The 21,515-nt window shown below is 40.4% G+C and overlaps 1 protein-coding gene across 1 annotated transcript in view; it reads right to left on the bottom strand.

The window, feature by feature from the left end:
* The window catches only part of Tmem71 (transmembrane protein 71), a 40,062-nt gene extending 25,650 nt beyond the window's left edge, over positions 1-14,412 (bottom strand). Inside the window, exons 1-4 of the mRNA XM_050144863.1 lie at positions 14,330-14,412; positions 12,850-12,910; positions 9,226-9,438; positions 8,278-8,429 (exon numbers count right to left, since the gene is read on the bottom strand). Of these exons, the coding sequence (XP_050000820.1) occupies positions 8,278-8,429; positions 9,226-9,438; positions 12,850-12,910; positions 14,330-14,369 (466 nt within the window). The 5' untranslated portion in view covers positions 14,370-14,412. The remainder of the gene's footprint in view (positions 1-8,277; positions 8,430-9,225; positions 9,439-12,849; positions 12,911-14,329) is intronic.
* Positions 14,413-21,515: the final 7,103 nt, after the last annotated feature.

Here is a 21,515-nt window from a genome sequence, read left to right as displayed (position 1 = left end):
TGCCTCAATTCAGACTCCACCCCAGAGAAAGCTCACCAAACTATGACCCCTCCAGGGATACTCAAGACCACTCCCACAGGGTATTTAAACTGCCTCCCAGAGAACAAACTTCCAGTCTTCCTTCCCTGTCTCCTCTCTAGGAGGCTAGAAAGTCATCCAGGAGCATTTGTATCCATTAAACTTGGGCTTTTTCTAATTTGGTTTGATTTGGCCTGATTCTGATTATTGCATCAGTGGAGAGACTTATTGGGGTGCAGAAACTTTTTAATTTTATTTCAGGGAAGATGATGGAGTGGAGATGGATATTTTGTTTTTCTTTCATTTGCAATATCACCTGATTTTTTCGATTAGACAAGAATTTTAGGGTTCATAGGAGTCTTGGTTCCATGTCTAGTGGAATATTCAGATCACAGATTCAAAATGTTCGCTGAGTCCATATATCTCTGGTCACTTATATTTATATGGGAGGGATAAAAGGGAGCAGAGACAGACACTGACCCAAGGGAGGTGAAAATCCTAGTGTGAAGAGGGGCGGGGGAGCTCAATCAGGGGGAGACAGGAAGAAAAGCCTTGTTGGTTGGGTAGAGATGCATGTAACCAGATCTTATTGATTAAAATACATCATAAAATTGGATGGAAACTGCCAAGTCTTAGGCTTCAGGAAATCTGGAATATGAATTATAATAAGAGTGACATAGGTCATTTTATTTTAATTTTATGATCTCTAATTTCTTCATCTCTAAAGCAGATAGTTTCCAACTTCCACAGTGATGTGATGACTGAGGAAGATGAGGAGCAATGTAAACATCTCATGGCGTGGGATAGATGAAGGACTGGAAGCTTTTACTATTAATATGGATTATAATATGCAGAGTTTGTGGTCGAGTGTGGGATGGTCACTTCGGGGGTGGAGACAGGAAGATCTGGGTTGTCATTAAATGATGTTTCCAGATGGGAAAGATTATCCAGAGTATCTCCTTGGCAAAAGGAAGACTTTTTTTTTAAATTTTGAATTGGACATCTAGGAAATTGTCCCTCCATGAAAGGATTTCTTGATTCTTCCCCCAGATTCTTCTAGGCTCCATTACTTACCGCGTACTCTAACCTCCCCTGAATTTACTGTGGGATAAATGATATCCTCTGCCACCTGCTCCTTACCGGGCTGAATGTGTAGTGAAAGGATCTCCAGAAAGGACACAACCGAAGTGTGGTGGGGAATAGCTATGGCCTAAAATGATTTTAGAGGGAGCAGAAACTGAAGAAAAGGGGGAGAGAAAAGAAGCACTCTGGAAGGCAGTTTTTTTTCCCATGCATTAGGAACCTCGAGGGAAGCAAGCTGAAGTTGATCAGTCCTAGTAAACAATCAGAAAGACTTTTTCTGGTTCCACTGCTGTCAGGGAAAGCCCAACACATGAGAAGACAGAGGAAAGATGCCAGATGGGAGAAAGACAGAAGCAAGGCAGGCTCCAGTGACACCTCAGGGAAATCCTCAAGCCAGAGGATTTAAGAAACTGCCGCAAAACTTGGAAAAGACAGGTGATTTGCAGAAGTAGAGAGAAGTCTATTTATTTCCTTGATGCACTTATATTCCCAGAACTAGAGGAGCCAAGTTGTATTACAGGGGAAGTCTAGAAAAGAATGCCTGTGTCTACCTGGGAGAACACAGGAAGGTTTCACAGAGGAGGCAGAGCTGAAGCAGAAAGCTGGAGGATGAGCAGGAATTCTACTAGAAGGTAGTAGGAAGATAATGGGCCAGGCACAGGGGGAGGAGATGAGAGGGAAGGGAGGGCAAAGCCAAGACATCAGTCTCAAGAGACAATAGGGTAGGTTCCCAGTGAGCTAGATGGCTAGATGGAAGAATGAGCTTGGTGAAGAAGACTTGAAGATGATTCTCATTGGACTAAGACAATATGATATTTTCAAAGCCTCCTGTCATGTTCGGGTTTCTAAGACTATTCTATTAGGAATTTGGAGTCACTAATGAGTCTCCAGAGTGAATGGGACACAAGCCTCCTGGCTAAAACACTCTAAGCAGTGAGCCCTTAGAGCTCCTGAGTCCTCATTGGAACTAGAATGGGTTTGGGACTACTAAGACACTTGGGGTCCCCTTATAGCAAGAGTTTTTACTTATGAGATATTTTGTCTTCCCCGGGACTCTTTGATAACATCTGAAGGCGCTGTTGCTTATCATAACTGGGGATGTGTAGGCTATTTCTGTCGTCTGTAAATAGGGGCTGCGTATGCTACGAACATGCTTTAAAATACCGGGTGTCTGACACACTGATGCACAACCATCCCCCAAGGCCAGTTATACTAAGTTGGAGAATTCTGTCAAAGAGATAACAGACCAAGATAATAAAGTGCTGTGAGCTTTAGAACTCTTCCAATCACTCTGAGGAGTGTTATGTTAGCTGTTTGCCTTTACTCTGATCCAAATATCCTGTTCTCGGCCTTCATAAGACAGTTCATAATTTACAATATCTTATAAAACTCGGCTACGGAATACGTAATTCATGTGACCTTTTATTCATGCCCACCTCCATCAGCGATTAGATGCTCCAAGAAGAACAAGTAACCTCATCTGCAGCAGAAAATGTAATCAAGTACTTAGTTCATAGATTGTCCTCAATTTAAAAAAGAAAAGTTGACTATGCTCATGAATGTGGAGATCACGTGAGGCTGAGAAATTGAGACAAGTACAAGGCTTCGGTAACCATAGGCAGTGGGTCAGTGTTCACCCCTATAGAAGCTGAGGCTGATGTGAGACATAGGCTTCAAGAAGTCCAACCCTGTGGCCTCATTCAACCTGCGGTCATACATAGCCTAGATACTGAACCAATGAGCTGGTACTTTTGGATGGTGGAGTCCCTGCCACCCATGCATATCCCTTCCTGCCATTCTCCCATGGCTTCTGGGCATAAGGAAACATCTTTATTGGTTGCCATAGATAAAAGAAAACAACAGATAACCAGTAAGGATCACAAGTAGAGCTTGTCCTAGGGCATGCTCACAGCAGCCCAAACACAGATGAAACTTGAGTGGCTGCCCACAGATGAATGCATCAAGAAAATGTGGCATGTGTATCTAATCGAATGTCACTCAGCCTTAAATAAGGAAGGTAATCCTGCCACTTGCAACAACATGGAAAGACCTGCATGACAGTTTGCTAAGATGATTGATTCAGTGCAAAGGGGCAGATACTGAGACTACTTCTATAAGGATCTAAATAGATAAACTCACAGAAGCAGAAATTTCAGTTATGGTTACCAGGGCTTCAAGAGTTGGGAGGTGAAGAAAAAATGAGAGCGTAGCATTTCCATTACATTAAGAGGATGAGTTTTAAGGATGTGTGTGGCACAGTTAGGTGCCTGTATTTAACAATTTGTTAAGAAGATGGATTATGTTACCTGTTCTTAAAACACACCTACATCTGTGCACAACACAGAGAAGGACATAAAGTGTCTTAAAGAGTAACTTTGTATGCCATTTATGTTAATTATGCTGATAGCTAACAGGTGTCTGTATATAGTTAACTCATTAAGTTGTGCATATTAAATGTGTACATTCCTTTGTGTATCAATTACACCTCAGTAAAGCTGTTTAAAAAGAGAGAATGAGATGGCTAGATGACCAAATCAATATGGAAGTAAGAAAGGGTCCAGGATATCCTGGCTGATCACACATTCCTGAAAGGCTAGTTATGATCCCAGAAGGCGAGGCAGGCTCTGTGGCAACAGAAAAAAAAATATCCTGTGCTGTTTTTCAGGATTACCTGGTTTAACTTAGAGAATTAGCACTGATAATTGAATTAAATAAAGCAAATGCCTCTTATGGGGCATATTAGCAATCCTACAGAGAACATTTAAATGATAGCATTAAACACAGAAATCATAAAAATTATTAATTTACTCAAAATGACCAAGGAGATATCTGTCTCTAAAAAGACATGATCTGCCACAACTCAAAGTTTCCTTTGACTGGCTTTCATCTTTTGCTATATTTAATAATAAATGAATGGCTCTTAACACATCAAATACTTCAGAAAAATATTTAGTTGTGTTATACTTGAAAGTATTAATTTTATGCTGTTTCATCCATTTTCTTTAAATTCAAGACAGATTGTATTTGTTTAAAAAGGACAAGTTTGTATAGTATATATATTCCATGAACACTTTCCACACCTTTTCACATAAAATAAACATTCTATTATTTGAGAGAGAAGCACAAAGCCACAGATAAACATAACCACTGAGGGCACATACAGAAGTTCTAGCTAGAGAAAAGCTCAGAACACAAGCTTGGGACTTGCCTGTCCAAGGGCCAACAGACGGGGCTCAAGGAAGACCCTGCTCCATTCAGTTGCCCCTGTGCGAATTCTCTGTTCTTTTTCATGGTGACTCACAGCTCTAGGAACACATTCCAAATTGCAGTGTGGGGTGGGGTGGGAACTTGGGAACTGCAAAAATGCCAAGGCTAAAGAATGAATTGCGACTAATGAGGGAAGGTATCTGTGTGCAGCTGGGGAAGGGGTTAGAGGAGGACAAACCAAGTAGGCAAAATAGTCTCTCGTCTCAAAAATGAAGTATGAGAAAATCAGGGGAAATAGTGTTTGATTGCAGCCGCCGCACAGAGAGAAAATAGCAAAACAATTTAATTTTGAATTCTTCTGGAGTCTTCTAACTAGGCTCCATTTCCAGAGAAAAATAAATGGCTGATAAATCAAGAGGCCTTGGGTAAAACCGGAAAACTAGACGTCTGAGAAAATTTGATTACAGCTGAGAGCAGAGATGAGAGCTTTCCAAGTCTTGTGTGCACCCAGGTTGACTAATTACTGATTTTTGGAAGGGGTGGTTTGATTTGTTATATTTAGGAGGTATTTGACAACCATGAGAATCCTAATAAGATACCTCATGCATGTGCAACGCCACTGTGGTCCAACTGCTTTCAAGTTGTTTGGGCACGTTTGGAAGAACCAACTATGGATGCCAGATGCCAATTTCCAAATACGTGAAAATGGTTTTTGTACTAGCCATTCCCCAGGGCTGTGGTCTAGGTGTGAAATGTCTTCCATGAGCTCATGTGTTTGTCACCTCCTGGTTTGAAAATGTGGCAGAGTTCTTAGGAGGTGGAACTTTGTGGGACGGAGTAGGTAATTCAAAGTAGGCCTCAGGGTTTTATAAACACAGCTGCATTTCCTCTTTGCTCTCTGCTTCCAGACCCATACACACAATTGGACCGGCTACCCCGCTCTTCCGCCATCACATCTTCCCTGCTGTGCTGGACTGTATACCTTAAAACTGTGAGCCAGAATAAATCCTTCCTCCTCTAAATTGCTTCTTGTCCTGAATTTTGCCACAGAACAAGAAAAATAACCATCAAGATATGAGGTATAGTTACCAGGCACCATTTTTGTGTTCTTTGCTACCTTATGGAAACTGGCTTCTCTTGGTCACTTTCAGTTTTTTGCTGTTTCTTTGGTGCTTTTATTTTAAAGGAAATTCAATCTTAATTATTTATATTCATAGTGAGAAAGTAAATACACAGACACACACACGTGTGCGCACACACGTGCACACACAAATGTAAGTCTGTTAAATACTGAGCATGTTGATTGGCCAACTGGGCTGGAGAGATGGCTCAACGATTAAGATCACTTGATACTTTTCCATATGACCCCAGTTTGGCTCACAGAATCGACATGACAGCTCATAATCATTTGTAACTCCAGCCCATGGGGTCGTTAGCCCTCTGGCCTTGGAGGATACTTAAAAACAATAAAAATAAATGTATTGAGTAGAGCATAAATCCCAAACTCATTTGATACTTTTTATGAGTTACTGCAATTCATCTTAACAGCAGTCCACATGGTATTATCTTTGTCATTATATTGACAAAGAAGTGGAAGATCAAAAAAATTAATCAATGTGCCCAAGAACACACAAGTGGGAAGAGGTAGTTCCAGGACTTGAATTCAGGGGCACTTGACCCAAAAGTCATGTCCTCTCATCACTCTGCCTTCCTGTCTATCAGAGCTGACACTGTCAGGTGTCTTTATTCCATCCCCCAAATGAAATCCATCCATTTGTTAAACTCCCCTCACTTCCTCAAGTCTCATTTAATTGTTACAAATCTGTCAATTCTACAACAACAACAACAACAACAAAAAAGCCCTTAACTCTTTTGCTTCTATTTCCTCTCACTTTCTTGGAATGCTTGTTGCTTTTCTTTACTTTTGAGCTCATGCCAGTGACTCTCCATCCAATCTTCACTTGCATACTACTAGAAAAATAACTTTGAAAATCAAAATCTCATGTGTCTTCGCCCTGCTTACGATCCTTCAGAATTTCCTTTAATCATTCAATAAACTCTGTCTTCTCAATAAGGCACAGAAGGTTCTTCAGGCCTCCACCATCTGTTTTTCTTAGTCCAACCCCCGAGTCCTGCCTCCTGTCTGTGTCCTTCTTAGAGTTCCTTGTTATTGGAACTAGATTGCACTTGGTTCCATTAATCATTTGTTCCTATTGTGTGACTTATTCTTCATTTGATGAAGATTCATTTTATTCTTTTAAAATAAATCTAGCATTATACACACACACACACACACACACACACACACACTAGAATCTTCATATCATTTGAATTGGGAAATCTGTAGTATCCATCCAGTTTTTCCCTTTTGGTGCCAATGTATAGTACTTCAGAATATTATCCAAACCAGGATAAACTGGAGAGATGGCACAAATTTGTATCATTGTTTTCCTCTTAATTTTTCTTTGTGTAAGTCACAGTTTTTAACATGATAAATAATATGTTTGGCCTATTTCTTACAAAAAAATATAGTGTCCATAAGAATCAGCAGCTTCATTGGCTTTGTTCAACACTGTACTCAGGGAAAAGACAGTTTTAGGCCCCATTAGGAAAAAAGTCTTCCTAATTAAAGGGATGGGTTCTTGTAGAGTTCTCAACCTGAGAGCACTCATTGAAATGATCCATTCTTGCAAACAATGGTGTATCTGTGGTGATCACAGTACAATGTATGTAAGGGAAAAGAAAGAAAGTGACGTTGAAGATGGGACCAGAGGCATGGGATGGAGGTGAGAGCAGTTGTGCAGGGACCTGTGCTCAGGTGTGCCTCACTTGACTTCAGCACACCACTACCACATTCCACACTGTTTGCCCAAGTCTCTTCCTTCTCACTTTGTACTTGTTGCTAAAACTTAAGTCGATTCTAAGAATCACAAGAAAGCCAAAGGGATTTATATGTGTTATGAAGGAAAGACTAGCCACAATATATACCTTGGAAAGTCCAAAATCCCAGCAATTTGGAAAGTGGAATAGAGCAGGCAGCAATGTCATTCTGGCTTCCTACTGCCTAGTAAGCCATTCCTTTCTTAACACCCTCTTGGGTGTTATTATACCTGAAACCCTTCTGGTCTTATCTAAGCTGAGCTCATACTATCGTTCTGCTTTATGTATTAGCTGTCTCACCACCATTCTCTCGATCTCCCTAACCCTGCTACAACACTTAAGGCATTATACTGTAACCGTTCCCAAACCTATTTCCCTCCTTACCTGAGAAAATAGTTTCCCAAGGTCATCGTTGTGTCTTATTTAGCTTAGAACAAGTGCTCAGTGCAGTGGTTTCCACAGGACATGTAGTAAAGGATTTTGATGAATGAATGAATGGGCTTTGAGTTCCTAACACACACACACACACACACACACACACACACACACACACATACACACATATAGTTTCTGTGTGGTTATTTCAAGTCTGGGCAGCCGGGAATGAACAAGCAGCCTCATGCAACAGGCATATGCATGCATACACCATGTTTTCAAACTAAAGTCATTGAGACTTAACAAAGTTGCTACCCCAGGATGCCAAAACTGAGATTTGAACCCTGATTCCAGGTCACTGTCTCCAATACAGGTCTTATAAATTTGCCTCCATTATCACTTCTCCACGTCTGTTCCACGCATGCAAACTCACACTGGAAATGGGCCGATGTTTTCTGAGTACTATCAACATTCTGATGCAGATTTTTACACTCTGACTTTTTTGCGTGATATGACCTTTGTATTTCAGTCATTGGTTATGTGGAAGCATGTCAATGAAATTCTGAATTCTAGCATCACCCTCTCCACCAAAATGATAGTCATCTCTGAACTGTGTGTTGGGTCAGGACTATATAACTGTCATTCACAAATGGCATTGCATCATGCCATTTATGCAAAAGCTGATATCACCATTTTCATTGCAATGGTACATACCCACGCTTCTGATACTACCCTCCAGCCAGATGTCCTCACTTGGAAGTGAATCAGCATCTCCAAAGATGCTTCCATGCAGCCAAGATTTAGAGGCTCTGAGGTCCAGGAGAGAAGAAAGAGAACGGTGGATTCTCTTTTTCTTTCTAAATATTCTGGGAAGAAATGAAAGCAGTGAGTAGCAGTCACCTCGGGTTGAAAATAATCCACTGGAAATGTGTTGTAAGAGGCCATTTGTTGGTTCCCAGCTGCTCAGCCCCAAAATAATCACACAGAAACTATATCATTTAAATCACTGCTTAGCCCATTAGCTCTAGTTTCTTCTTAGCTAACTCTTATATCTTAATTTAACCCATCTCCATAATCTGGAGCTTTCTGATTGGACTAGATTGTGCGGTCAATGAATTCCATGATTGTACTTGTCTTTGCCTTCCCAGCACTGGGATTACAGATGCACAATGCTGTGGGTGGCTTCTGTGTGGTGCTAGGGATCTGAGCTCATGTCCCTATGCTTGTACACAAGGCATTTGACCCACTGAGACATTCCCCAATTCTAAGCCCTAATTATTCATGATTCTCAATTCGGATATTTTATCCGTCTTTCTTGTAGGAAACCCCTTCCTTAAACTGTATCCCTACCAAGACTCTTGCATTTTCCCAATTGTATGAGGGTTTCTCAAAATCCTTTGCCTGTGCCTTTCTCCATGGCTCTCCATTTCCTACTTTAACAGGTAACCTAAATCTTTTAGAATTCAAAACTTCCACCCCAGCATGTGTATCACTTCATTTTATTTTTATTTGTTTTCATGTTTGCTTCCCCTGCTTCCAATTCCTCTTTTATTCTCATACTTTTGGGCAGCGTTGTGTTCAGCTATGTGGATGAACGAGTGGTTAGCAGAATGGCCCTTTAACATTGTAAAGGACAAGGCCTTTACAGTGTTCTCTACTTACCTAACTAAGTTCTCCTTGTACATAACACTGGTATGGGAGGGGTTCAGAGTGATGTGGCCATCTGGGTCACAAAGGAAACTGTCCTCAGTCCAAATGTAGTAGCCATTGGTGAGGAGTCGGGGGCTTCTGCGACAGACATAGTGGGAGCCTGTCAGGGGGTCTATGGAGCAGCATTCAAAAGAACTCTCTCCATCCAAGAAGCCACAATCAAAGCTAAAAAGGAAAAAAAGAAAAGGTCCTTTAAGTCACTACCAAGTACTTACAATCACACAAACCCTATAGGACCATCTAGACACTATGAAGGTAATTTCATTCTTCATAATAAAGACTGCCAAATACTTCCTCAGCCCTTAGCAATGGTGCTCTTAACGCGCAGCTTTGAACCACACAGCATTTAGTTCTTTCTCTTTTGAAATTTGGTGACAACATGTTGGCCAGCTTCATCACCTTATGATCGATTTACTACACACTTGATATTGGTCCATTCTTTTGAAAATATCACCAAACAGCCTTTTCTGGATGTTGTAAACATGTTATTTTCCTGTTTATTTCCTGTACATCAAAAATCTGCACACTGAAGATGAAATAGTTTCATGAACAGTTCTTAATACTGACATCTTGCATATTCTAAACGTTCTAAACCAAACATGTTGGCTACTATTTATATGTGTTCATGTTTTGTGGTTTTGAATTTTGGGGAGATTCTAACTGTCCTAATTTAATTTTTTTGTTGCTGTGTTAAACTTTTGGACTAAAGGCAACTTGGGGATGAAAGAGTTGATTTCATCTTACAGGTTACAGTCCAACCTCAAGGACTGGCAAGGCAGGAACTTGAAGCATAAACCTGAGGGAATAGAGCTTATTGTTTTACTTCCTCTAGTTTTCTAAACTAATTTTCTTATATAGCCCAGGTCCACCTGTCTAGGGCTGGCACAACTTAAACAAGTAGCCAGTAAGAAAATGCCCCATAGGCATGGCCATAGGTCAATCTAATTGAGGCAATTCTTTGGTGGAGGATAATTCTTCACAAGTGACTCTAATGGTGTGTCAACCGTCAAATTGAAGGTAACTATGACACTAACTCTATCAATGTAATAGTTTTAAAATCTTTGTAAAATTTCATTAAAATGGAAATGTAGGTAAAAGCTAATAAACTAGAAAGAATACTGAGAGAAGATAAAAATGGTGATGAAGAAGGATAGAGTGTAGGAGAAAGGACACACAAGACACGAAAGAGGAAAGGAAGACTGATGAAAGAATTTAGAGGAGGAGAAGGGAAGCCTAGGGGTAACAAGAGTGGGGAGGACAGAGGGAGGAGAATCACTGAAACACATTCAGTTCAAAAAAATGCCCCAATAATTTTAATACTTTCCTGCCAATCAAAAACAGCTTAGAGACTTACTGATGGTGCCAGGTTCTTACTTTAAATCACTGATGAAAATACTGAACGGTACAAGTACAAAGACCTGAGACTTTGGAAAGCCAGAAATGACCTCTCTCCAGAGAGGCCTGGACCACTTCATTTCAGTATTATTTTTGTTCATCATTTCCTCTTTTTGTAGAAAAGGAAAGGAAGATACTAGTAATAACAACAGATAATAATTGTCCAAGATTTTGATGCTTCTGAGTGAGAGGTGAGTTACAAATTTCTGGTATTTTTTTTTTTTTGGCCTCCTTACCTATGTTTCCCTCTCCATATTGTTTGCCTTCTCAAGAATTAATGGAGATATCCATAGTGCACTGGGCGCTTGGGAACTACAGAGCTCTGGACCTGCATTTCTAGCTGCCCTCTAAGGTTCAATTTTTAACAATTATTATAAACCTCAGGTTTTCCTAACCCTGGGCATCCCTCCTTTCAAGTGTCCTTAAGTTTTTCTCTTCTTTCTTGACTGTCCATAAAAAAATGGAAATATTCTTGCTACATCAACATACTTGTAAAAGAGTGTTCTTGGTGATAGTAAATCTTTTCAGTGGTTAGCAAAACTACCTTTAGGACTTGACTCTCACTTGAATTATACTAGAGCCATTCCAGAGGCTTATGGTCACTCAATAGGCTCTTTTCAATGGATTTCAGGAACCTACCTACACATACAACCAACAACTTGCTCAATTTCCCAAACACCAAGTCCTTTCTTGTCTTGAGAGATGACTGAACAAATCCTGGGAGAATTTTTATTTCTGGTGTTGATGAAGGGACAGACCCTACCACAGCCTTTAAAAAGTTTGTGTAGTTATTCATCTATTGTAGGTTGTAAGTCATGTCTCATCCCCTATTTCTATATTTCCCACAGACATTTCTAACTTTTCAATTTAAAAACCTATGAACAATTAACGTATGAGCTTGCTGTTAATAATATACTAATTAATATATATTATTTATTGAACGGACTGGAGAGATGGCTCAGAGCTTAAGGGCACTGGCTGCTTTTCCAGAGATCCTGAGTTCAATGCCCAGCAACCACATGGCAGCTCACAACCATTTATAATGAGATTGGGTGTCCTCTTCTGGCCTGCAGGCAGACATGTAGGCAGAATATTGTATACATAATAAATAAATAAATCTTTAAAAAGAAATTATTATTGAAGTTGCACCATGTATATAGCCCCCCAATTTTTATTTGTTCTGCCCTTTGTAAATCTCTCTAAAAGGCAGGGATACTTAGCATACAGGGGAGTTAGGATGGAATCATAGTTAAACTGCCCCAACACAAATTCATATTTCTACCTCTGTACCCTTGGCTGACTCATGTGGTAGTATCAGAAGACCTGATGTTTACAGGAAGGACAGATTCTAATATCAGTGTTAGATTCTCTTATCTTGCAGGTACATTTCAGAAAATGCTGGGGGAAACCTCAGCTAAAGCCTACGGAAAGGAAAAACAATGATTCCATTGCAGGGTAGAAGAAAACGATGAAATCAGCTAGTGTGAGCAGAATGTGAAATATGGCCAGTTTGCTGGTAAATACTCTGACCCTGGTAAAATGAGTGGGAAGACAAAAGTGGTTTGAATGGGAATGATCCCCACAGACTCACACATTCGAATGCTTGGTCTCCAGTTGGTGGAACTGTTTGAGTAGGATTAGGAGGTGTGGTCTTGCCGGTGGAGAAGTGTCACTGAGGATTGGCTTTTAGGTTTAAAAAGTCCAGGCCTATTCCTGTTAGTTCTTTCTTTACCTTCCTCTTGCTTCTGGATTATACGTAAGCTCTCAGTTGCTGCTCCAGCACCATGCCTGTCCCATTATACTGCCATGTTCCCCTCTATGATGGTCATGAACTGTAACACTCTTGAATTGTAAGCATCCATAAACAATTTCTTCTATAAGTTGTCTTTGTCATCATGGTGCTTTATCATGGCAAAAGAAAGCAGCTAAGACACCAGCTTAAGAAACAAAAACCCAATGATATCTAAGAATTCAATGTAGTTTTCCACCCAATAAAGAAACGATCGTACCTGCCTACGTACTCACACTAAAAAGGAAAAACAAGTCATTCTTCAAGTAGACAAGTTTTCAGTTACTAATGCACAAGGTGGAAAATATATAGCCATGGTCCTTTTAAAGGAATAAAAAATAAGATGGGCAGGAAGGAAGTTTGATTTGATGGAGAAAAGCCCTGTGACGTACCTTGGGAAAATGCATGTGGGGGACAGCTCTCCAGAATGTCCTTTGTGTGACCTGGTGGAATCTGTGTAAGGAAAAAAGAAAGAAATTTTCAACATCTCACCAACATTGGAGACCCATGAGCAGGTATGTCTAGATGTCCCAGTCTTAGCAAGAAGACGGCAATGTAATAGAGCGGTGTGAAAAGCTAGTTTCTGGGAAGCCACCAACTTGTCACCTATTCCCTATGGAAAGCATAAAGCAATCGAGAAATTTCTGTCTTCTGTCCTTTCTCACACTCCACAGTCCTTGAAAATTTTCTTTAAATCGTGGCCACCAAACTGAGTTTATAAATGGAAAAGAGAAAGAAATGTGTGTGATGTTGTAAAAAAATGAAAATCCGTGGCTCAATGTGTTGGTTATGGTAGGTTACTCCATAATCTGAGAAATTCAATCACTGGCCACAAGTTTTGTTATTTGTGCGTTTGTAGATTTTTACAACAGCAAACAGAAGGCATTGTTTGGGCGGAGTATAAAAATTTCATTTTGTGTGTGCAAGTGTGTGTGCGTGTGCCTTCCTCTATTGCTCTTCGCCTTTTTGAGATAAAGTCTCTCTCTAGATCTCATCAATTCTCCTAGAACATCTCCTATCAGTACCAGGATTACAGGTACCATCATCCATCATACCCAGTCCTTTCTGTGGGCTAGGTAAATCTGAATCCAGGTCTTCATGCTCGCATGGTGAACACTTCACATCACAGTGCCACATCCCCGGCCCCGGGTTTGATTTTGTTTCTTTTAAATATATGATTCTTAAAGGTATGAAGCCTGTGAGATCTTCATTAAAGCATACTTAAATACAAACTCTGGCCTATGACAATGGGCTTCACCTGGAGGAGGGTTCCAGGTTATTAAGAGCCTAAGCTGTGCCACATAACTTTATAACAGGCACTGATGGTAGCAAGACTTCTAACAGTGGGGCTTAGTGAAACTTGGTTTCCTTACTGACAAATACTACTAAAAACAAATAAGGTAATTTGGACTTTCAGCTTGGACCTTTATTATGAGTAGAAAACTGTGGGTGTGAGAGAGGGAGAGAAAGGGGGTGTAGGCAGAAAAATAAGAGGAAGGAAGAAACTCAAAACCACTACCGCTTCAACAACGCCCTTATTTTCTGCAAGTAGCTATCAATCTTTCAGCATTTTTTTGTAGACAGTTTTGCATCTTAATTGTAGCCAGTAAACATTCTCCTTTCACATTTATGCTTAGGCATCTAAAAAAAAAAAAGTGATTTTTTTTCTCCTAAAAAGAAAAAAAAATGCCACATTTCTCTCAAGGAAAGAAATGAAGTCAAAATCATTGCCAAAGCACACACTGGCATTTAAGAAACACAAGCTACTGACAGATGGCTAATGGTCTAAGTATCAGCAAAATCAAAGCAAGGAAATTGCTAAGAGGACTCTAATCATTCAAAGATAATTGCACAGAGCAGTTTCATATTTACTTGCTACTGGTGTCGACAGCAGTTGAGAGACTCGGTACATCTTGAGAAGGCCGCTTGTTCAAACTTCACAGATTTTTTTTTTTCTGCAAAAGACGTTTAAAAAAAAAGATGGACCATATATTAAAAATAGACAAATGATGCCAAAACAGATGGCATCTACTAATTGTACTAGTCAGATTTGTTTGCTGAAATGATAGAGAGACGTAAGATTGAAGACAGCAGACCAGATTGTGGGACTTCAATGAGGTGGCGCCTGCTTCAGAGACTTCAAATTCTATTTTTCATTGTCTCATTGCATAAGGCTGAATATTCTGTAAATAAGGACCCCGTTTTTGGGAGGAAAGCAATACTTACAAAGGTTGATTTGTCCCCCAGATTAAATAGTGTGCCTTACTTAATTAAGAAATCTGAAAGCGTGGCTGGTTCTAGAGTCCTTGAAACAAACTCATGTGTATTTAAAGCAGACTGCAGAATGTAGCTTTATTATCAAGTTGCAGACAGTGCTTAGGGACTGGTGCCTGTCTTCTTTGCTCAACAACATGAACCATTGACAAGTGGCCATGGAGAAGCCTGGTGCTTTTTGTGGTGGCTATCAGTTTGAACATTCCTAAAGAGCATAAGCTACCCTGAGCTACAAATAGCACACCACCACCCAGATCACAAAGCTCCATTCCTGAAAGCATATAATTTACTTTTCAATTACAAAGTAACCGTACATCCAAGTGTACTCTTTGTGTAAACTTTGATCAGTTACTTCTTATCACATAGTTCTATCTCCAGGTGGCTAGTGTGTGTGTGTGTGTGTGTGTGTGTGTGTGTGTGCGTGTGTGTGTGTGTGTATGTCTAATCACTACCCTGGTAGTTTTGTAAGGTGAAACTCATGTCTTTTATGATCCAGTATCTCTGTCTATACTTGTAATAAACATGACAACTAATAATTGACTATTGTAACATAATACATTAAATCAATCTCATCAATTCTAGGACTCAATATAGAACAGTTTACTGTTGTATGTATGAACTGTTCAAGGAATCATATGCTGCAGCTTATAAGATCCCTTTAAAGAAGACAGGAGGCATTTCTAGAATTCTCTTGAAGGTTTCTAAACCAAAACACACATTTAAAATTCACTGATGTGAAAAATAAGATACTGCACACAAACATATTAGCTTGTCACTTGTCACTTCAGCATTGACAAATACAATAAGAATATATCTGGCCCAAATGACTGTATGCTAGTTTCATTTGCTTACTTTTAAGCCGTGACATTCTGCAGCAGAAAGCAAGGAAGGTCTCACTGTTTGATCTTACAAAAGCAAGTAGCTGTGTACAGTGAGGGCAATGCCAGTTAGTCAAGCATTAGTAACTGTGAAAACAACTTGCGTTAACAGCTCAAGAACTTTTCAAGAAACAGACTCTGTCTACCAGTTCATCAAAGCAATGCATCTGTGTTCTGAAATAGAACTCGCTCATACATATTCCTCCACAGGGAGTCCCCAGGCTCTTCTTCCAACTGACAAATGACAGGATGGTTACTGAAATACGAAGCTTCCCCGCGGTTGGCAGTGCAGAAATCTGGACCCAGCAGTCCTTCAGCTGAAAGCCCCGTTAGAATGCCAACAGGTGCAGAAGTTCCTTCACAAAGGGAATCCTGTCTTCCCTTCTTGTGCAAACTGCCCGCATCCCCGCTACGTGGAGGCATCCACAGTGCAGTTTAGTTCCTCGGTGGCCTCTGGAGCTTTCAACTGTTTCCTAGAATAGAATAGCTTGTCATTCTTGGGAGAGTCAAGCCTCGCAGCCCTTGTTTACTTTCAAAATCAGCCTTCTGAACTAGAGGCAGGGCAGCAGAGTGAGGTCATACTTCCTGTCATGATCGTATCAGTGGTGTTCACACAGTGGAACATGGTGAAGATAGCAAATCTCCTTGACCGTGGTAGAACATGGACAACCCAGAGTCAGGCCAGCTGGATACCTTCTGGTCCATGAAGGGTGCTTCTTAGAGTTACCGTGTCACCCCAACCTGTATGAACACGATAAAAACTTTTAATCAAGCAACTCTTCCTGTCTGTCATTTTCTGATCACGTTTAATTATGGGTAGTATATAATTATGTTCTTGGTCCAATTAACCTAATTATGTGGAAGATAATATATCAAAGCTGTTAAATTCAGGATGCTATAAAGAAATATGATTGTGTGATTTTTATGAGAATTTGCACAGTACTAAACTGTTGAATCAAAAAAGTCTGATTTTTTTTTCAAAATGTTCAACGGGTAACATTCTACATTTACTTTTTATTATGGTTCAAATTACTTTGTGCGTCTGTACACATCGATGCTTTTTAAGCGACAATAGAATTAAATCATCCCAGCAACACTGAGCTAACACCAAGTAGTGGAAAGAGCCTGGGATTCACAGTCTCACAGGCTAAGATTAAAATGGCCTACCATTCTAGCTAAGGAACCTCAGACTTGTTACTTCGCTTCCTTGAGCTGCGATTTTCTCAAATTTAAATGTAATAATCTATACTCCCAAAGTTGCCTTGGAAAATTAAATGAGATAAAAGACAAGGGAAATAGCTGAGTATCTGAGAAAAAATGCAAGAAGCATTCCTTATTAGATTTTATCAATTGACTTCTCTTTGGAGAGTTGGTTGATCAGTCTATTGGAGAAGTTGGTGTCATCAGTTCTTAGGAATCCTTACAGTACTGAGGTTTTGTTGATGCTGGGAGACATCAGTATTATTTCCCACACAGAACCCACCTCTGCTGTCTCTCCCTAAAGCCCTCAGCTATCACCTCATTCTGCCGAGGTTTTATGCTAACATTCCAACTGTCACTTGGTTTCTCTCCAATACATTATGCATACCATATACGGAATTATCTCACTATGAAAATCTGATGATGTCATTCCTTAAATTAAAACCTTCAAGGGCTAGTCTTTGCTACTTCCTCACAATAAGTTCAAAATCATCCCTGTGGCCTCTAAAGTCCTATGAGGTCCAGTGTTGCCTTAGTTTTAGCCTCATAGCGAATCTATTCTGTTGTCTAAAATCCAACCATTCTGACTTTAGCATTTGATCTTGCTCAGTTTTGCTTTCACCTTAGAGCCTTCGTAACGTACCACCTTTGCCTCTCCATCTTGTTTCTAAGCAGCTCTTTTCTTTAACCCCCTCTTTCCCTCCTACATCGAGCTATAGAGTCCGTGGCTCTCTATGTTGTCCTTAGGAATGTGCATTGTAGCTACAGGTAATGAACCAAAAGTCTGTTGATGTTCTATCTTCTGCTTTACTGTGAGTGTTGGGAGCATATGCTCTGTTTTTCTTGTCATCTACCAGCTTTACATTTATTTCCAGGTCCACTGCACATTAGGAACTCAAAAATACATGAGTTGTGTGTTTTCCATCTAAGTCAGTCTGCGCTTTTTCACACATAGAGTACAGAATTTGATCACAGCCTGGCATTGCTCTTCTGGTCATAGCTTGGGAAAGTTAATAACCCCTAAAGAGCTGTAGGGAAGTCATTTTATCACAGCAATTACTCCACAGGAAAAAAAAACCAAATATTTGAACCTTAGTTGTTCATGGTGATATGCTTTTACTTTAACAGGTGGTGGCTTTGCAATTGATCACCATGACTAAGCCGAACTTTTCCCCAGAACTCTTTCCATTGCATTCTCTACCCACGAACTTGCACAGAAGGCGAAATGTAGAGATGGAGTGGGAGCCTTGGCTGGCTCTGAAAAGGTCCACATCTGGTTACTTTCAAATGTCAACTTGGCACAACTAGGATTTAACTGCGACAGAAGTCTTAATTGAAGAATTGCCTAGATCTGATGGGCCTGTGGCCAAATCTCTGTGGGGCTACCATATGGTTAGATCATATAGGAAGATTCAGCTCACCGTGGACAGCACCGCTTCATGGACTATATAAGAACAGAGAAAGCTAAGTGAGAGCAAGGAAGCAAGGGTGTATATATTCTGTCTCTGCTTTTAACTGTGGATACAATGCAACGAGCCGCTTGAGTTCCTGGCTTGGCTTCTCCAAAATAATATCTTGCAGCCTGGAATTGTAGTCCACATAAACTCTTTCCTTCCCATGTTGCTTTTTTGACAGGCTATTTGCTAACAACAACTAAACAATCCATGCAGGTCAGATTCTGTTTATATCTTACTCATGCATACCTGCATAAGACATTTGGATCTTTCTGTGGACTGAGCTTAAAGCTCCAATCCCTGAGTCCTCCTTACAGCTTCACAAAGCCTAGGAGAAAAGTAAGTATGGCTGCGAAGAAACAACCTCAGATTCTCTTCAAAGCATCTTGGGTGTTGAGGGTTAGGACTGTCAGGTGGGAGCAGGACAACACGGCAGTCAGTGACAGATCTGATTCCAGTTGATTCTTAAACACTTCAGTTTCCGTGGCTCTTCTTCCCTCCATGCAAATTTTCTGAACCTCATCAACTGTTGTTTGTGTTCCCATTCTGGACTGCTTATAAGAACACCAAATTCGGCCGGCGGTGGTGGCGGCGCACACCTTTAATCCCAGCACTCGGGAGGCAGAGGCAGGCGGGTCTCTGTGAGTTCGAGGCCAGCCAGGACTACAAGAGCTGGTTCCAGGACAGGAACCAAAAAGCTACGGAGAAACCCTATCTCGAAAAATCAAAAAATAAAAAAAAAAGAGCACCAAATTTGATTCTAACAATAGTATACTTGTGTGTATACTTGTGTGAGGTTTGCTCCCTATTTTACAATTGCATGACCCGCATCATTGCTAGTTATCCTTTATCTCTGCTTCAACTGGATTAACATGTCCTGTCCTGTGTTAGTTAGCTGTACAATGGCTACAGTCTAATGTACTTTGGGCTATTATAGTATTTTATTTTGGGGGTATTGGGTATTGAAGTTAAGAATTTACACATACTAGGCAAGTACTCTACTTAGAGCTAAAGCCCTAGCCCTAGGCCAAGCTTGTTTTAGTATCAAAGACTGGAGAATCAGCCCCATGATGGGCATCTCCCTTTCTTCAAAATCCTATTTTCAAAGAGGTCTTCTATTTTATTTCATGTGTATGAGTGTTTTGCCTGCATGTGTGAAAGTGCTCCATGTGCATTCAGTGACCAAGGGACATAGAAGGGAACATTGGATACTTTGAAACTGGAGTTACAAATGTTTGTTAGCGGCTACGACATGGGTTCTGGGAACTCAACACAGGTTCTCTGAAAGAGCCACAAGAGCTCTTAACTGATGATCCACCTCCCAGGCACAGACATCCTCATTTTAATGCAGAGTGAAAAGAACAGGAGAGTTTACAGAAACACATAATGACTTGCAAAGCTCTTTTGTACAACAGGTGTTTGAAATTTCCACTCGTATGCCATGCATGAGTTGAAGCAACCTGAACGGCCAAGCTCAATGTCTCCAAAGTGTAAAACGTTTATTTTACCAAATGAATAATCACAGTCAGAGTAATAGACAAGACAAAGAGCAGATAGCTGGAGGAGGAGGATATTACTGAATTGATCTCTAATTTACTATAGTCCTATGCTTATGTCAGAGATACATACATTCTCCACCCTTGACTTTCAAGCATGGGGTATTCATTTCTCCCCAGAGGACATTCAAGACACAAATCCATCATGATGGCAGAATTCAAATCTAGACTCTCACAATGACCTCTTCCCCAATGTGATCCCTCTTGACACGGAGGCCATGGAACAATCTTGGATTCTCTGTCCAACAAGAACCACACAGAATAAACTCCACCAAGACTCTAGAAAGAGAACTGATGGATGGACAGGGCAAGATCATGGAACTCTGAGACTAGAAGGTCTGATGCTCCGATGTGAGAGCCCTGGATCCTGCAAGTGATCAATGTGCCCAATACAGGGCATGTTCTAGCAATGAAGCCAGCACCTCGGGCAACTGGTTTGGGCATCTTGCTCTGGATATTAAAAGCTTTTATTTCCATAACACTCATTATCTACACCCAAAAGTTTATCTACACCCAAAAGTTAAAAAAAAATGAGCTTTCCATGGGCCTGCAAAATTCCCCCAACAGACTTGATTCTTTGCAGAAGTTGAAAAATGACAAGAAGCTCTGAGTCTGTGGGTTCTTTCTCATAACCTTCTTGTACCTTAGCACCTCTTTGGCTATGTTTTACATCAAAAACACAGTTGGCATATTTCTTCCATTTTATTTCATCACATTCCTTATGTTTGTATCACTACCTATAGTTCATGTTAGACTTGTTTCTGTCTTTGTTCTTAATTGCTGACATGCTGGGCTTAGGCCCAAATCTGTGACTTGCTTCTTGGATTTCCACCAAGTGTCATAGGATTCATTCATGGACACTGTCTGAGTCACTGTTCTTTTGCTATCAAAGAGATACCATGATGAAGGCAACTCTTAAGAAAGAAAGAATTTAACTGGGGGTTTGCTTGCAGTTTCAGAGGCTTTAGTTCATGGTCGTCTTGGCAGGGAGCATGGCATCAACATGGCACTGAAGCAGGAGTCAAGTGCTATATCCTCATCCTCAGGCTGAGAGCTGGTAACTCTGGGCCTGTCTTGGGCTTTGATAACCTCAAATCCCACTTCCCGTGACGTATTTCATCCAACAAGGCCACGGCTCTTAATCCTTTAAATTCTTTCATAGTGCCACTCCTTGGTGACTAAGTATTCAAATATACGAGCTGGGGAGCATTCTTATCCAAACCACCACACTGTCTTCAAAGTTTGAAGGTTGATGAAAACTAGGTAGATCATAATGACTGTCTAATCTGTCACCATATTGTAGGATATGAATACCAAGGGTATTCTAGCTTGTGAAGATTGTGGAAGGAAGGATAGAGATTATTCACATGAGCATAGGGAAGATGTGAGAATGATACAGTTGGAAGTTACACAGTAGGACAAGGCAAATAAGAAAAATCGTCAGGCTAGGTAGATTGTGAGGCACTTAAAGTGATTCAGACTTTAACCCCTGTATAAAAGCTAAGGTCTTTCTTGTCCAGATAGTGACACAATATGAATTCTCTAGTGGAGCCTTCTGAGTTTGGCAATCTATAATTTCTATGTGATTAAACTCATTTCAGCACATTTAGTATTTGCTTTCAGATTAAATTTTGTCTGTATTTGTTCCTAATGAATCTTTCAGGGTTTATCTATTTCCCTGAAACTTGAAGAACAT

This window comes from Alexandromys fortis, unplaced genomic scaffold (genome assembly GCF_014885135.2).
Source record: "Alexandromys fortis isolate MF-2015 unplaced genomic scaffold, M_Fortis_MF-2015_v1.1 scaffold_2_1_26212458, whole genome shotgun sequence".
In the NCBI taxonomy this organism is placed as follows: Eukaryota; Metazoa; Chordata; class Mammalia; order Rodentia; family Cricetidae; genus Alexandromys; species Alexandromys fortis.
The sequence above is the reverse complement of the archived record's forward strand: the minus strand, read 5'-3'. Positions and strand labels throughout refer to the sequence as shown.